At 49.0% G+C, this 14,626-nt stretch overlaps 1 protein-coding gene across 1 annotated transcript in view; it reads left to right on the top strand.

Annotated features, from left to right (window-relative positions):
• Nucleotides 1–14,626, top strand: part of Adamts17 (ADAM metallopeptidase with thrombospondin type 1 motif, 17) — a 145,138-nt gene that overhangs the window by 22,249 nt on the left and 108,263 nt on the right. The window contains exons 4-6 of the mRNA XM_013011892.1: nucleotides 6,191–6,363; nucleotides 13,699–13,782; nucleotides 14,368–14,525. Of these exons, the coding sequence (XP_012867346.1) occupies nucleotides 6,191–6,363; nucleotides 13,699–13,782; nucleotides 14,368–14,525 (415 nt within the window). The remainder of the gene's footprint in view (nucleotides 1–6,190; nucleotides 6,364–13,698; nucleotides 13,783–14,367; nucleotides 14,526–14,626) is intronic.

Genomic DNA, 14,626 nt, shown 5'->3' with positions numbered 1-14,626 from the left:
TTAGGCTGGGAAGAATATGTTTTTGCCTCAGTTGTTTTGCCTCAATTGTGCCCCCTCTTCCACCAAATTTACACATCAAAGCCTTAACACCCAGTACTTAAGAATATGCCTGTCTTTGAGTTAGGAGTGTTCTAGAATTGTTGAATGGATACCATGAGGAAAGGCCTTAATCCTCTTGATTGACATGTTTATGAGGGAAGATTTGGACTCAGACATACATAGGGCCTGTGAAGGCCCAGGGAGAGAAGATGGCCATCTTAAACCCAGGAGGGAGACCCAGAGGACTCTCTTTCATGGTCCCAGTGTGGGCCAGGCCGAATCCTTCTATTGAAACAGTCTCAGTGTCTCTTCCTCAGTAAGACTCATTTGCAGTTTCCATTCTCGTCCCCCTCTCCTTTTTGGTGCCTTGATCTCAGAACTGTGTGGTCTTGCTTCTTTTGTACATAGCTGGTGCTCTACCATTTGGATTATGCCTCCAGTCCTGCTTTGTGCTGGTTAATTGGATATGGAGCCTCACAGACTTTTCTTCCTAGGCTGGCTTCAAATCTTGATCCATCCAATCTCAACCTTCTAAGTAGCTCGGATGACAGGTGTGAGCCACCAGTGCTGGATTTCCTTATTTCTTTTCTGTGGTGGTGTGGCTTTGCTCTTTCCTGTTCCCCCTCTTGTTCCTTCCCTCCATCTGACCCTGGTGTCTGTGTCATCTGTTGGCCGTGTATTCCCAATGTACTTGCCCAGTCCAGGGTGTTGATAGAGGACCCAGAGTTCGCTTGGTTTTCCTCCCTCCCCTGGGACAGCACCCAGCCCAGGGCTTGTATAGAGTTCAAGAGTGCTCAGTGAATAACTGGTCTTTCCTCAGCAGGCGGGAGGTAGGTGAGGCAGCCTTGCCCTTCCTTCCTGGTCACTTGTGGAACTCCAGTGGCATCTACAAATGTCACTAAGAGGGGAGAGCAGCAGGAGCCCGGTGAGGCTGGCAGTCCCCTTCCACACTTGTGTGTCCCTCTCCAACCCCACCATCTCCCGTGCCTCCTTCCAGCAGCTTCCCCGGGTCTCCTCCCCAGAAGTCTCCATGGTTGCCCTATTTTTTTACCTCTCATATGTGAGCTTGACCCCCCATCATCAATCTGGCCTTCGCCCCCATCCTTCCTCAGACTCCAGGGCTCAGTCTGTGCAAGCCATCCCCCTTGACATCATTTTGCCTGGTGTCTTATGCTCTGCTCATCTCTTTGGATGAGGGCCCTCCCCTTCCCTCCCCTCCCCGCCCTCCTCTCCTCCCCGCTTCCCAGCCCACATGGCTGGCCTATCTTCCCTTGGGTGCTTCAAAACACCTGAAGCATACCTAAGTCAGTCACACAATGCTCCTCTTCACCCCTGGCCAGTGCCTGTCACTCAGCAGCCCGTGTTCCCATGTGTCACGAAAGCCAGGGCCCCCTCACCAAGAACCACCCTCATGGCCCTCCCCTGCTCGCTTAAACAGCCCTGGTGTTTTTAGTCTCCCTGTCAAGTTCTTCCAGAACCCATTCTCTTCTTTCCACCTGCATTGTCCTTCCTTGTCCCTGCCCAGGCCAGTCCACAGCAGCCAGAGCAACACAATCAGCACCCGGGCCCTGGGTGGCCTCCCTCTGTCCCTAGAATAAAGAAGAAGACCCCCTCACCATCCTCACCACACTTCCTGGTTCTCTGCCTCTCCTGCTTAGGCCTCCCTAGTGGCTGCCACTATACCACTCTTGACTCCCTGCCAATTCTAGAATATTCCCTGGTGTCCCTGCCCTCCCTGAGGCCTGTGTTTGTGCTGTTCCCACTATACCCAACGTGTCTCTCCCATACACTGGTTAACTCCTTTTTTTGTTGTTGTTATTGGTTAGTTTGTGTTGAGGATCTTGCTTTGTAGTCTAGGCCAGCCTTGAACTTACTTGTAGTCTTGTCCAGTCTCAAACTCACAATCCTCCTGCCTCTGCCTCCCAACTGTTGGGATTACAGGAGTGTGACACCATGCCTGGCCCCACTGGTTAACTCTTTCATGTTGACCTTTCCTTGGGAAGCCTCTTGAACCCTCTGGCCTGGGTATGGATAGCACTTGGTTGTTGCACCTAAGTGACTTAGAGGTTTGGTCCATAGGGTGGTGCTGTTGGAGTGTAGGGGGGTGTTGGAACTTTCAGTGGTGGGGCCTAGTAGAAGGTCTTTAGGCCATGGGGGCATGTCCTCCAAAGGGATTCTGGGCCCCCAGACCGGCCTCCTTTCTCTGCTCAGGTTGGAGATGTGACTGATTCATAATGCCACCATGTTCCACTCTCATAGAACAGAGCTGATGAGGGCACTGGCCTTCGTACTGAGAGCTAAAGGAACCTTTTCTCTCTAGAACGGCCTTGCAATGCAGCTGTACAAAGCTGATTAGTTCACCGCATATATAACTTGTAAATTGAGTCCCCTCTCTCTCTCCCAGCACTGTCTGCTCTATGTATTTATTCATTTATTTATATTTACTTTTTATTATAAATTAATAAATATACATAGTGGTTACAGTTATATGTCACATAAAGAGTACATTTCTTTCTGGACAATGTCACCCCTTCCCTCTCTCTCTCTCTCTCTCTCAGTTGTCTGTTCTTTCTTGCTAGGCCTGGGCATTCCTATAAATTTTCACTAATTCATCTCATTTGGTTGTTGTCTGCTCCATGGCGATATCACTAGAGTGGCCATGCCCAGCATACGTGGGTCCTCAGGAACTATTTGCTTGCTGAACAAATACAAGTTATCCCATAGGTAGTGGTCCTGGGCCATATGGTGTCCCATGGAATCTGACCTCAGGTGGAAAGGTCCCTGGGGACCGGCTCTGTTCTATCCTAGGACACCGGTGGGGACTGCTTAGAGTCTGGATAACTTCTGTCTCCAAAGCACACACAGAAAAAGAAAACCTTCTTTTCCACCTTTTCTTTGTAAGGAATCTGCATGGAAAAAAAAAAAACAAACCCCAAACTATGGTCTTTATAAAAATGAGTTGGCCTTGGGGAAGTTATTTAAGGAATTCAAACTTGGAGGGTAAAACTTACCTTTTCCCTTTTTGAAAAAAAAAAAGAAAAGAAACACCTCAAACCTCTCCCCCCAAAAAGGAAAGCCCATTATTTTTTTAAAGATGTTGGATTTATGCAAATGCCAAAAGTGTCACCTGCCTGGGAATGCTGCTGCATGCTGGGGCCCCTGTTCTCCATGAGGAAGGTGGGTTTTCTAGGTACTGGTTCTCTAATACTGGAAATATCCGCAGATTGTTTCTTGGAGCCTGATAGTTTTCACTGGGACGCACCATGTGTGAGTGTATCATGTGCATACTTGAGACCTGGACCCGGATACCCACAACTAGCCCACTGCTTTCCTCAAATCCCGTCCTCCAACCCATCAGACACTGTCTGCATTCCTGGGTGTGGCAGGGGGGGTAAGTTGTCAAGAAATCTGGAGCAAGCTGGGTACAGTGGCTTATACTTGTAATCCCAGTAGAGATCAGGAGGGTCACAGTTCAAGACCAGACAAGGCAAACTGTTAGCAAAACTCCCATTCCAACAAACAAGCCGACTGAGAAGATGCATGCCTGCAATCCCATCCGGGCGGGAGACATAGATAGGAGAGTTGTGGTCCCAGGTTAGTAGACAAATATGCAAGACTCCAACCTGAAAAAAAAAAAGATTAACAAGCTCTAGCCTGAAAGAAAAGATTAAGGGTGTGGGAGTGTGGTTCAAGTGGTAGAACACCTGCCTAGCAAGCCCAAGGTCCTGAGTTCAAACTCCAGTACCACAAAAATAAAACCCAGGAAACTATGGCCACATTGATGCATATTTCTGTCACAGACACCCTGTTTGCCCGTGTCTGTTGGATAGTGACTGCAGATCAGCTGATGTCTAAGAAGTGGGGACAGAGAAGCAGCAGTGTGGGGGATGGAGATCTTTCCATGAAGTGACAGCTCCACGACCCCCAAGATGGGGTCCAGGCGGGTGTGTCTCTGGCCCAACCCCTGGTGGGAGTTCCATGGCACCTGTGGCTTCTGAGTTGAAGCAGGCAGGTAACTGGTAACCAGGCACACTGGGCAGGGGCTGCGGTGCCCTGGCTGGGCTTGGTGTAGCCAATGGGGAGCGCCTGGAGGGGCCAGGAAGTCCCAGGTGGCAGCAGCTGGCACCTTTCACAGGGAGAGCGACCCACACTCAGCTTTCCAGCCCGAGGAGAAGCATGTGGCTTTCCTATTTCTTACCTGTGCAGAAAGCCACCCAAGCTTTGTGGTTTAAGCAGCAGACTTCGTGCACCATCATGTTTAATATCTGCCCCTGAATTTAATCATCTGACAGCTAAATGCCCATCCTCCGGTGTTGGGATTTACAACCAGATTCCCAGCAAGATATAGACATTCTCCAGGCATTATGGAGCTGTCTGCCCCCTCCCTCCCTCCCTCCCTTCCTCTCTCCCTTCCCTCCTTCCCTTCCTTACTCTCTCCCTTCCTTCCTTCTCTTCTTCCTCCTCCCCTCTTCCTTCCCTCCCTCTTTCCTTCCTTTTCTTCCTTCCTCTCCTTTTCTGCTTTGCCTTCATTCTGTTTTTCCTTTTCCCCTTTCCTCCTTCCCCTTCCCTCTTTGCTTCCTTTCTTCACTTCCTTTGCTTCCTTTCTTTTGCCAGTACTGGGTTTTAAACTCAGGGTCTTGGACTCAGCCTTGCTTGCTCAGTAATACCCCCTCGGGCCACACCTCCAGCCCTGCTTTTTATTGGGTATTTTGGTCTTACAGATTTTTGGCCCTAGCTGGCTTTGAACTATGATCCTCCATATCTCAGCCTCTTGAGTCACTAGGATTTCAGGTGTAAGCTATGGATCCTTTGCTAACAACTCCTTTTCTTCTCTCTCTTTCTCTCTCTTTCCCCTTCCTCCCTCCCTTCTTTCCCCCTATTCCTTCTTTCTTTCCCCTTCTCTCCTCTCTTCCTCTCTCCCTCCCTCCCCCTACCTCCCCCCTCCCTTTCCTTCCCCTCCCCTCTCCTCTTCTTTTCTAGTCTGAGAGCTTGAACTCAGGGCCTGGCACTGTCCCTGAGCTCTTTTTCACTCAAGGATAGTGCTCTACCACTTTGAGCCTCAGCGCCACTTCCACTTTTCTGATTGATTGTATATAAAAGTCATGTGGATTTTCCTGACCCAGCTGGCTTCAAACTGTGTTCCTCAGATCTCAACCTTCTGAGCAGCTAGGTTTATAGATGTGAGCCACTGGCGTTCACCTTGCAATTATATTCTTATATTAGTTCTAATTTACCCTTGCATGACAGTAGGTGGCTTTAAGAGACGCAGTTACACTCTTCTCGTCCACAGGACCTGTGCCTATGGCAGACACCAGGGCCGTGCAGCAGGGTGGTGGGCGGTGCGGCAGGGTGGTGCAGCTCCTGCGGTGTTAGTATCTGTGCTCACTGTTGGATTCAGGGGACATGCAAACTTTCTAATTAGTATTTAGGCCTCAACAGTTCACAGCAGTAAACATTTTATGATCTGGTATGATTGAGAATCATATGCACACATGTACACACATCCATCCATCCATCATGTACACATGTACACACACACACACACACACACACACACACACACACACACACACACACACACACACACACACACACACACACACACACACACTGAATCCCCCTCCCTAAGAGGAGGAAAGAACAAATTCACAACTTAGCCTGGATCAGTGCCATGTTTTTAAAAAAAATCATTCTGTTATTTTCTTTGTACTCCTTTTGTATTTCAGTGTTTTTCCATTCCTGCTTTTCTGTGTGCCAATGAATGTTTCTTCACCGGTGACTCTAAGCATGGGTGCTGGTTGGTCAGCCTCCCCAGGGATGGGGCTGCACTGTTCCAGTTGTTCTAGGGGAGGGGAGGAGTTGTGTGGGGGAAGGGAGGAGCCCCTTTCTTCCCTGGGCGGGCTTCTTCTCTCCAGCCCCCTGGCTGTGTGCTTCTGGAGGGTATAGTCTGTGTGAGTCCTGTTTTTCTCTTGACTGGGAGGATGAACAGTGGCAGGGAGCCCTATCTGGCCTCCTGCGCCCTTTCCCTGGGTGCCAGTCTTAGCTGGCTCGGGTCAGAGCTTGGCTCTCTTGGGAAGGCTCCTGGAAGGCCTCCTGCAGAATGTTTGGTGAAAAGCACCAAGATCGCACAAACGTCTCCATCATTTTCTAGAAAAGAAGCCGGGAAAGGACAGGCCACCGTCGAGGGACTGGCGGGAGCGGAGGAACGCCATCAGACTCACACAGGAGCACACGGTGGAGACGCTGGTGGTGGCAGATGCCAACATGGTGCAATATCATGGGCCGGAGGCCGCCCAGAGGTTCATCCTCACTGTCATGAACATGGTGAGTGGGGTTGGGGATACCAACGCCCAGAAAACAGCCCCAGCATGTCCCTGTTCCCAGGGAAATACCTGCAGGGGTCAGCCAGGGACTATCCTACAGTATTCTAGCTTTGTGCAAGGGCAAAGCTGAGCCAGACAGGAAGTGCTGCCATGGCAACCACCATTCCACTTCCTGCCCATGAATGTGGGTACTTAGACACCTCAAGCAGTAGTTGTCTTTTGTTGTGGCTGGCTGATTTCCTGCCATACAGTCCTCAAGGTTTACTCATGGTGTGACCTATGTCAGTATTGTCTTCCTTTTGAAGGGTGAGTAATATTTCAGGCATCATGCTTTGTTGTACTGGGACATCAGTGCATACCATTAGGTTCCTTCTATCTTCTGGGTGATGCTGGGGTTTGAATGTTGGTTCTTCATGATTCAGGTGCTGGAAGTTAAACCCGCAAGTTCATCTGTGGATGTTTTTTGGAAGATGAGGAAGCCACATGGGTGGAGCCACCATCATGGTATAAGAACTGGAAGAGCCAGCACCTGGCGGCTCATACTTGTAATCCTAGCTACTCAGGAGGCTGAGATCTGAGGATCACATTTCAAAGCCAGCCTGGGCTGGAAAGTCCATGAGACTCTTTTTTTTTTTTTCTGTCAGTCGTGGGGCTTGAGCTCTGGGCCTGAGTGCTGTCCCTCAGCTCTTCAGCTCAAGGCTAGCATTCTACCACTTGAGCTGCAGCGCCACTTCCGTTTTTCTGGTAGTTTATTGGAGATAAGGGTTTCACGGATTTTCCTGCCTGGGCTGTCTTTGAACTGAGATCCTCAGATCTCAGCCTCCTGAGTAGCTACGATTACAGGCATGAGCCACCGGTGCCTGGCTTTCCATGAGACCTTACTCTTTGTCTCCACCAGAAAACCGGATGGAAATGATGCTGGGCTCAAAGTGGTAGAGCACTAGCCCTGAGCAAAAAGTGCTTAGGGAAAGCATCCAGGCTCTGAGTTCAAGCACCACCCCACAACTGACAAAAGAAAATAAAACCTGGAAGAGACCTGAGCTACTAAGCCTCTGTGTCTCTCCATGTGACACCATCACTGGCCCTCACCCAGGCCAGGCTGATGCTACACTAGCTCCTGGCCTGGTTAAACTTATATTCTGTATAAATGACCCATGCTGTGGTGTACAGTTAGAGTAGTGCAAAACAGATCGAGACAACTAGTTGGGAAGATGGTGCTATGAACACGGGTGTGGGAATATCTGTTTGAATCCAGGCTTCCAAATTGTTTGGGGGTATACATCCACAAAATAGCTTTTGTTAATAGCTTTATTTTTTTCTTTGGGTGGTGCTGGGGTTTGGACTCAGAGCTCTACTGCTTGAGCTGTACCTTCAGCCCTTTTGTATCTGGTTCTTTTTAAAACAGGGCTCCATTGTTTGACTAGGATGGCCTAGTCCTTGGTCCTCCTATTTGTTTCCCACTGTGGAGGCGTGAGCCTCCACAGGCCCAGCTCTTTCTGTTGAGCTGAGGCCTCACAAACATTTTGCCTGGGCTGACCTGGAATTTCATTCCTTCCCATCTCAGCCTCCCATGTACTGGGATGAGAGGTGCATGTCACTGTACCTAGCTACTAACTGAGGTGAAATCTTGTAAACTTTTTGCCCAGGGTGGCCTTAAACTGTCATCCTTCGCCAGCGCTGCTTTTGTAGTGGCTGGGATTACAGGTGTGAGCTGCTGAGCTCAGCTTTTGGTTAACTTATAATGGTATTGGACCCTGGTTTCTCAACTGTTCTGGTGTTCTTCATTTGTATAAGCCCAGGTCTTCCTGGCCGCTGGCTGACGATGGGCTGCTCTTTCTTTCCAGAGGAAGCCCACGGGAGAGCTAGGGGAGGGGAGGGAAGGGGAGCAAGGAAGGGTAGGGCTGGTTCTGCCACCAGCCTCCTCCATTGCAGTTAAACTATGCAGGGCTTAAGTGCACAGAATAAACATTCGTCACATCCACCAAAGCCTCGACCTGGATAGTTGCTTTAGTACTTACCTGGGCACACAGAGGCCTTTCATCACAGTGGAGGGAGGAGCAGAAGATGGTCCACAACATTCCCTGCACCTTCCACCCCATGTGGGCTGTGGGGACTGCAGGAGAGGACAGCAAGCCCCACGGCCTCCAGGTCCTGCCGCTGTGGGCAGAGTTGGGCCACCCACAGTACACTGGGTGTGGGGTTACCACTGTATATGTGACGCAGGCCCAGGACACAGCCCCACAGCTTCATGTGCTTGGGATTTCTGGGCTGACCAAGGCCAAATGTGAATGCAAGCAGGGCCTCTGGACCCCATCTCCTCACCCCAGTGACATCTCCCTCCCTTCTAGACCTGGAAAAGCAGGTGACCGGCAGCCACCCTCCTTCAATCCCCTAAATCCAGAGTTAGGACATCCAAAGATTTCTCTCTTGCTTGGGGTGGTTCCAGAGGAGACAATGGCACAGCCGGAAGGGGCTGGCCAGGGAATGGGCCCTGGATTGTGGCCCTGACATTGGACCCGCCCCCACAACTGGGCAAACAGGAGCAGGACGGCCGCATATGGCTCCCTCTCTAGGATGAAGGCAGCCGGGTCTCCCAGCCCTTCTGGCTGGGAACGGAGTCTTGCAAGGCCAGGTACCACCATCTTTCTGACATATCTGGCCTTCGGTGGCAGGGGCCGGTGTGCATGCTCTTCTGCCTTCCTGCTCCCCTGGGTACAACCCAGGTAGGCTCACGCTTTGTCCCCCACAATGGGGGGGCAACCCTGTGCCGATTGTGCGTCCCATGTCAGCATCGCCCAGGGGCCTGGTGGACCACCTGAGGGAATGAGGAAGGAAAGAAAGGGGTGCTCAAGATGCCCAGCCCTGAGTTTAAGATGCTGCTTTGCACCTCTGCCACAGCCCTCACCATCCCCACTAGATTTTCTCATTTGAATTTTATAAGGAAGGAAACGGTGGCTCTGTGTGTGTGTGTGTGTGTGTGTGTGTGTGTGTGTGTGTGTGTGTGTGCGCGTGTGTGTGGTGGTGACAGTGTGTGCATGACAGAGGTAAGGACTCTAGCCCAGAGCTCCCGTGTGGACTTGCATTGCTCTCCTTCTCCTCTCTGGGCTGATGGCCACTGTCTTGGACTAGATAGCTCTGGGGCTTGAACTTAGGGCCTGGGCACTGTCCTTCAGCTTTTTTGTTCGTGGCAGGCACTCTACCACTTGAGCCACAGCACCACTTCCAGCTTTTTGGTGGTTAATTGGAGATTAGCATCTCATAGACTTTCCTACCCAGGCTGGTTTTGATGCTTGATCTTCAGATCGAAGCCTCCTGAGCAACTAAGGATTTTCAGGCATGAGCCTCTGGTGCCTGGCCACAGCAGGAGTGTTTTAAGGAAGAAAACTGCAGATGGAGACAGGTGTTGCAGACAGTGGAAAGCCTGGGTTTGGGCCGTGAGCTTGGAAAACAGGACCACTCAACAGACTAGGGTCGTTCTCAGCTTCCTTGACAACCATGCTGTGGAATGAAAACCCTGGAAGTGCCAGGCAGGCTCTGTTTAGAGGAAAAGCGTCATGGATTCCACTCAATTAGCATATGAAACAGACAATAAGTCTCTCTCTGGTGAACCCTGAGAGTAGTATAGTATTAGGGTACATACCGGTTTCTTATATTCCAGTGGGTGTTGCAACCCCAGACTTGTTTATTCAGAGGGTCTGATGTGTGCATTTCCAATGGTGCTGGGGACCCCCCTCCCCCAGGCACTGTGCCTGTACAGGAATGTTGCCCTTCCTGTTTGGGAACCTGGGAGCTTCTGGCCACCCCTTGACAGGCTCTGGGTCACACAGGTAGGTGGTGTCCTTAGGAAAGTCCTGCCTATCCAGGTGAACAGCTCCTCCCCTCCTGTCCCCACCACTTGGCTCCTTCTCTGGTCCCTGTCTGTTGTGCTGCCCTTTCCCCGCATCTCCCCGCTGAGAGCCCTAGTACACATTCAGCAGTTGGTCTGCCTGCTCCACACCCAAGATGCCACAGAAATATGACCAAGGCAGCCAGAGCTGGGTACTGGAGAGAATTTTCCAGATGCCTACTGTACTGTTCCTTGCTCAAGAAGGTGTCTCTGGGACACTGTGTGGCTTCTGCCTCCAGGATGTCCCTTGCGCATGACTTCCTACGGGGAAAGGGGGCTTGGGTCACACAGCTTTGAGATTTGTTTCTTATGCCTTACAGCAGTGGTGAGAGGTGGTATGGCTCGTCTGGCCTGGCAGAGGGGCCTCAGGACCCCCCGTGCACCCACACCGCCTCACCCTGTGTGCTGAAGAGCTTTGTCAGAGAGAGGGCGGCACATAGCAGCTTACCCATGGGGCCAGGCTCCTAGACCTGCTCTCTGATGGGAGTTTCCTTCCTGCAGGCTTGCTGGACAGTGTTTATTGAGAGAGGATGCTTTTAAAAGTTTAGTTATGCCGGGTGCCAGTGGCTCACACCTGTAATCCTAGCTACTCAGGAAGCTAGGATCTCAGTTCAAAGCCAGCCTGGGCAGGAATGTCGCCAGTTAAGCACCACAAAACCGGAAGCAGTTCTGTGGCTCAAGTGGTAGAGTGCTAGCCTTGAGCTGAAGAGCTCAGGGACAGCGCCCAGGCCCAGAGTTCAAACCCCAAAACCGACAAAAACAAACAAAAAACCCCATAAAAACAAGCAACAACAACAACAAAAAACTTTAGATGTGACCACTTAGGCATCACAGAAAACTGAGTAGCATTTTATTTATTTATTCTTTATTTATGCTTGAACTCAGGGCCTGGGCACTGTCCCTTAGCTTTTTTGCTCAAGGCTGGTGCTCTACCATGTGAGTCATACCTCCACTTGTAGCTTTTTGCTAGTTAATTGAAAATAAAAGTCTCCAGATTTTTTTCTGTCAAGGCTGGTTGGCATCAAACTGTAATCCTCAGGTCTCAGTGTCCTGAGTAACTAGGATTATAGGCGTTAGCCACCCGTGCCTGACTGTGATGTAATTTCTTTAAATCTACAATAATCTTACCATCTTTAATATTCAAATAGGGTGGGTATTCCAGGCATTTTTTAGTTGCTTTATTTTTTTATTTTTATAGGTGTTGGGATTTGTACCTGGGGCCTTTTGCTGTTTCCAGCCCCGCCACACAGTCTAGCTTTCTACCAAAACCCTTGTGTAGCTTGAATTTTCTCCCTCCTGACTTCTCCATTCTTTTGAATTTTTGAGTTTGGAAGTGGAATTTGCCAGTTTGGGCCCACTCATCATGTTAAATATTTGAACTGGAGCCATTGGGTGGTTCTAGAAATATCAAAGCAAGCAAAATAAAATCAAATCTGTGTGTGTTCCGCCTTCCTCTGACATAGGAGATAAGAAAACCATGACTTCAGAATTGGCCATAGGTTAATCCAGTATTTAAAAAGAATTGTATGTAACTCTTGAGGAGAGGAAATTTGGAGACAAGAAAGTGAGATCACACCAAGCGAATGTGTTCTTTTTTTTTTCCTCAAGGCTATGAATATTAACTCCCATAAAGATGGATCCTTATTAAGCCTCAATCACAGTGTTCAAAGAGGGAAATCCAAGCTGTAACCCAGCTACTTTGTTGTCACAGAGATGCTTCAAGGCTATGCCTGTCCTGCAGGCTAGCTACTCAGAGTCCTCCTCCATCTCCACTTGGAGCTGGCCCTAGATCCCCAGCCCAGAGTGGCCATTCCTTTCCCAGTTGCTGTATTGGTAGTGGGAGCAGGGTACCAACAGGAGAAAGTTTAATGCCTTTGGTGGAAAATTCTCCCTTGTGGATTAATGTCTATGAGTAAAACTCAAGTAGAACATTCCAAGTCTCATTCCTCTTCCTCCATATCCTGTCACTACCATTTGAGCAACTTCCCAATGAACCTCTTGAGCCCTGAGTTGTCTGTATTTCAGAACAGGAACTCAGGAAAGCTGTTGTGCCCCAGATCCTCAATCCAACAGGCTTTCATTGCTTATGTTCTATCTTATTTGAGTTTTCTTTTTTCTGTCCCCTTTGGACGTATTTCCTAAGCCTTCTTGATGTTGAGGGCTTGCTAACAGTAAATTCTGCCAACAAGTGACATGTATTAGTTTTATGTTACTGTCACAAAATACCCAAAGCAAGTAGCTTATAAAAAGTTTTATTGAGTTAAAAGTTTTGGAAGTTGAAGGCCAAGATCGGGCAGATTCATTGAGTCAGACTCTAGTTGAAGGCACCAGATGGTATGGCAAGAGCAGAGCATCGAAGAAAGTGATTATGTCATGAGCCAAGAAATGAGTGAGCAAGTGGGGGGGTCTCTTAGCTGCCTCCATTAGGTTTCTTCTGAAAGTTCCTACCACCTCCCAATATCACCACCCTGGGGTCTGACCTTTATCAACCAACACTAATAACCACACTGTCACAAGGGCACAACTGAGAAGAACATGTTTTGCTGTGACGGTGATTTATCTTAGTGGCACTCTTTGGTTAGCATAAGGACTTCAGAGAATGAATGAGGAGGTAGGTGCTTTGGCTAGTCAAAACCCAGGTTTGAATCAGGTCATTGTTGACCTGATGGATTTATCCCCTTGAGCTTTTCCCCCAGTGAAGATGGTAGTGATGGTTAGAGATGTCACCACTGGCACATGATGGCTGACTCTCTGATGGGGAGTGTGGGAGTTTCTGCCAGGATCATCTAAGATCCATTTCTTCTTTTCCAAAAATCACCTGTCTCACACAGGTGGCTTATAAGACCAATTAACGAACTTTCAGCTTACCTTTTTGGGGAAGGGGAGGAGAGAGAGAGATGGAAAGACAGGGAGAATAAACATAATTTCACAGTTTCTATGACTCTACCATTTTTAGTCTCATAATTCTGGGGGAATTTTAACAGTTCCTTGATCTCAAAAACTTTTAAATAAAACCTGGGTTTTATTTCTCATATGGGTGGTTACTTTTGTTTTGGGGTTTTTTTGGTTGTTTGTTCCAATAAGACCTTCCCCATGGGTACTGAAAGTTAAATACGTACATTTACTATTTTTTAGTTTTTCTAGTACAACAAGAACTCCAGCTACATTCTAATACTAATTTTAATGTGCTGTTTTTGTTAATAGTATTTCAGAATAGTTTAGATTTCCAGAAAAATGGAGCAGATAGATGGAGAATTCTCATACAGTTTCCCCTATTCTTAGTATTTTCTTAACATTAATATTACAATTGGTGGGTCATTACAATATGATTCTGCCCACAGATATCCTTAGTGTTTTTTTTTAACCTAGTATTGTTTCTCTGTTCCCAATCTCCATCCAAAATACCACTGGATAGTTTTTAATTGTATATTTTTCTCTCTCTCACCATAGGTTTACAATATGTTTCAGCACCAGAGTCTTGGAATCAAAATCAACATTCAAGTTACCAAGCTTGTTCTGCTCCGGCAACGACCTGTAAGCCCACCATCCTGGCCGCACCGAAAGCTCTCAAAAGCTTCCGTTGTTGTCGAGTGCTGAGGAGGGGTCTTGGGGCCTGTATGCGTAGTTCCCCCTCCTGGCTTTGTCTGTGCTGAGTGTGTAAGAGCAGAGCAGATAGTTCTGGAACCGTGGTGTGTGCAGGAGGTTGAGAATCTTGAGGGAGCCCTGAGCTCGGGCACATGCCCTCTGCCCTCGAACATTTGTGTCCAGCTTCCCTGCATGCAGAGCTTAAGGAGGGCTTTGAAAGCATGGCTTCCTTCCTGGACCCTGTGCCCCCATTGCATTGTTTTGTGGCTATGGAGGGAGGAGCCAAGGTACCCTTGGCAGGAGATTGAGGAAATGTAGCTGGGTTTGGTCCATTGCTCTGTTATCAGAGAAGGACTGACTGGTCCTCAGTAACAGTCTTCAGGTGAAGACTGTTAGCCTTCTAACCTCAGGCAGCAACTCCTCAAATGCTGCCTGTGAGAAGCCATCTTCATCCTTCCACACAGTGGTCAGGATGGGAACTCGGGCTTCTCCGAGCCGTCTGCTTCCCTCACCGTCCCCCTCTGTGTCTCTCAGGCCAAGTTGAACATTGGGCACCATGGCGAGCGATCCCTGGAGAGCTTCTGTCACTGGCAGAATGAGGAATATGGAGGCGCGAGGTACCTGGGCAACAACCAGGTCCCAGGAGGAAAGGATGACACGCCCCCTGTGGACGCTGCTGTATTTGTCACCAGGTAAACATGGACATTTATCTTTTGAGAGAGTGGTGTTAGGAATTCCGGCTTGGACACAAAGTCTTTACCTACCTGTGGGGCTTCAAGGTTTCTTACCCAGT

Source organism: Dipodomys ordii, unplaced genomic scaffold (genome assembly GCF_000151885.1).
Source record: "Dipodomys ordii isolate 6190 unplaced genomic scaffold, Dord_2.0 Scaffold15, whole genome shotgun sequence".
NCBI classification, from domain to species: domain Eukaryota; kingdom Metazoa; phylum Chordata; class Mammalia; order Rodentia; family Heteromyidae; genus Dipodomys; species Dipodomys ordii.
Note: the sequence above shows the minus strand (reverse complement) of the source record. Positions and strands in the feature narration are given on the sequence as shown.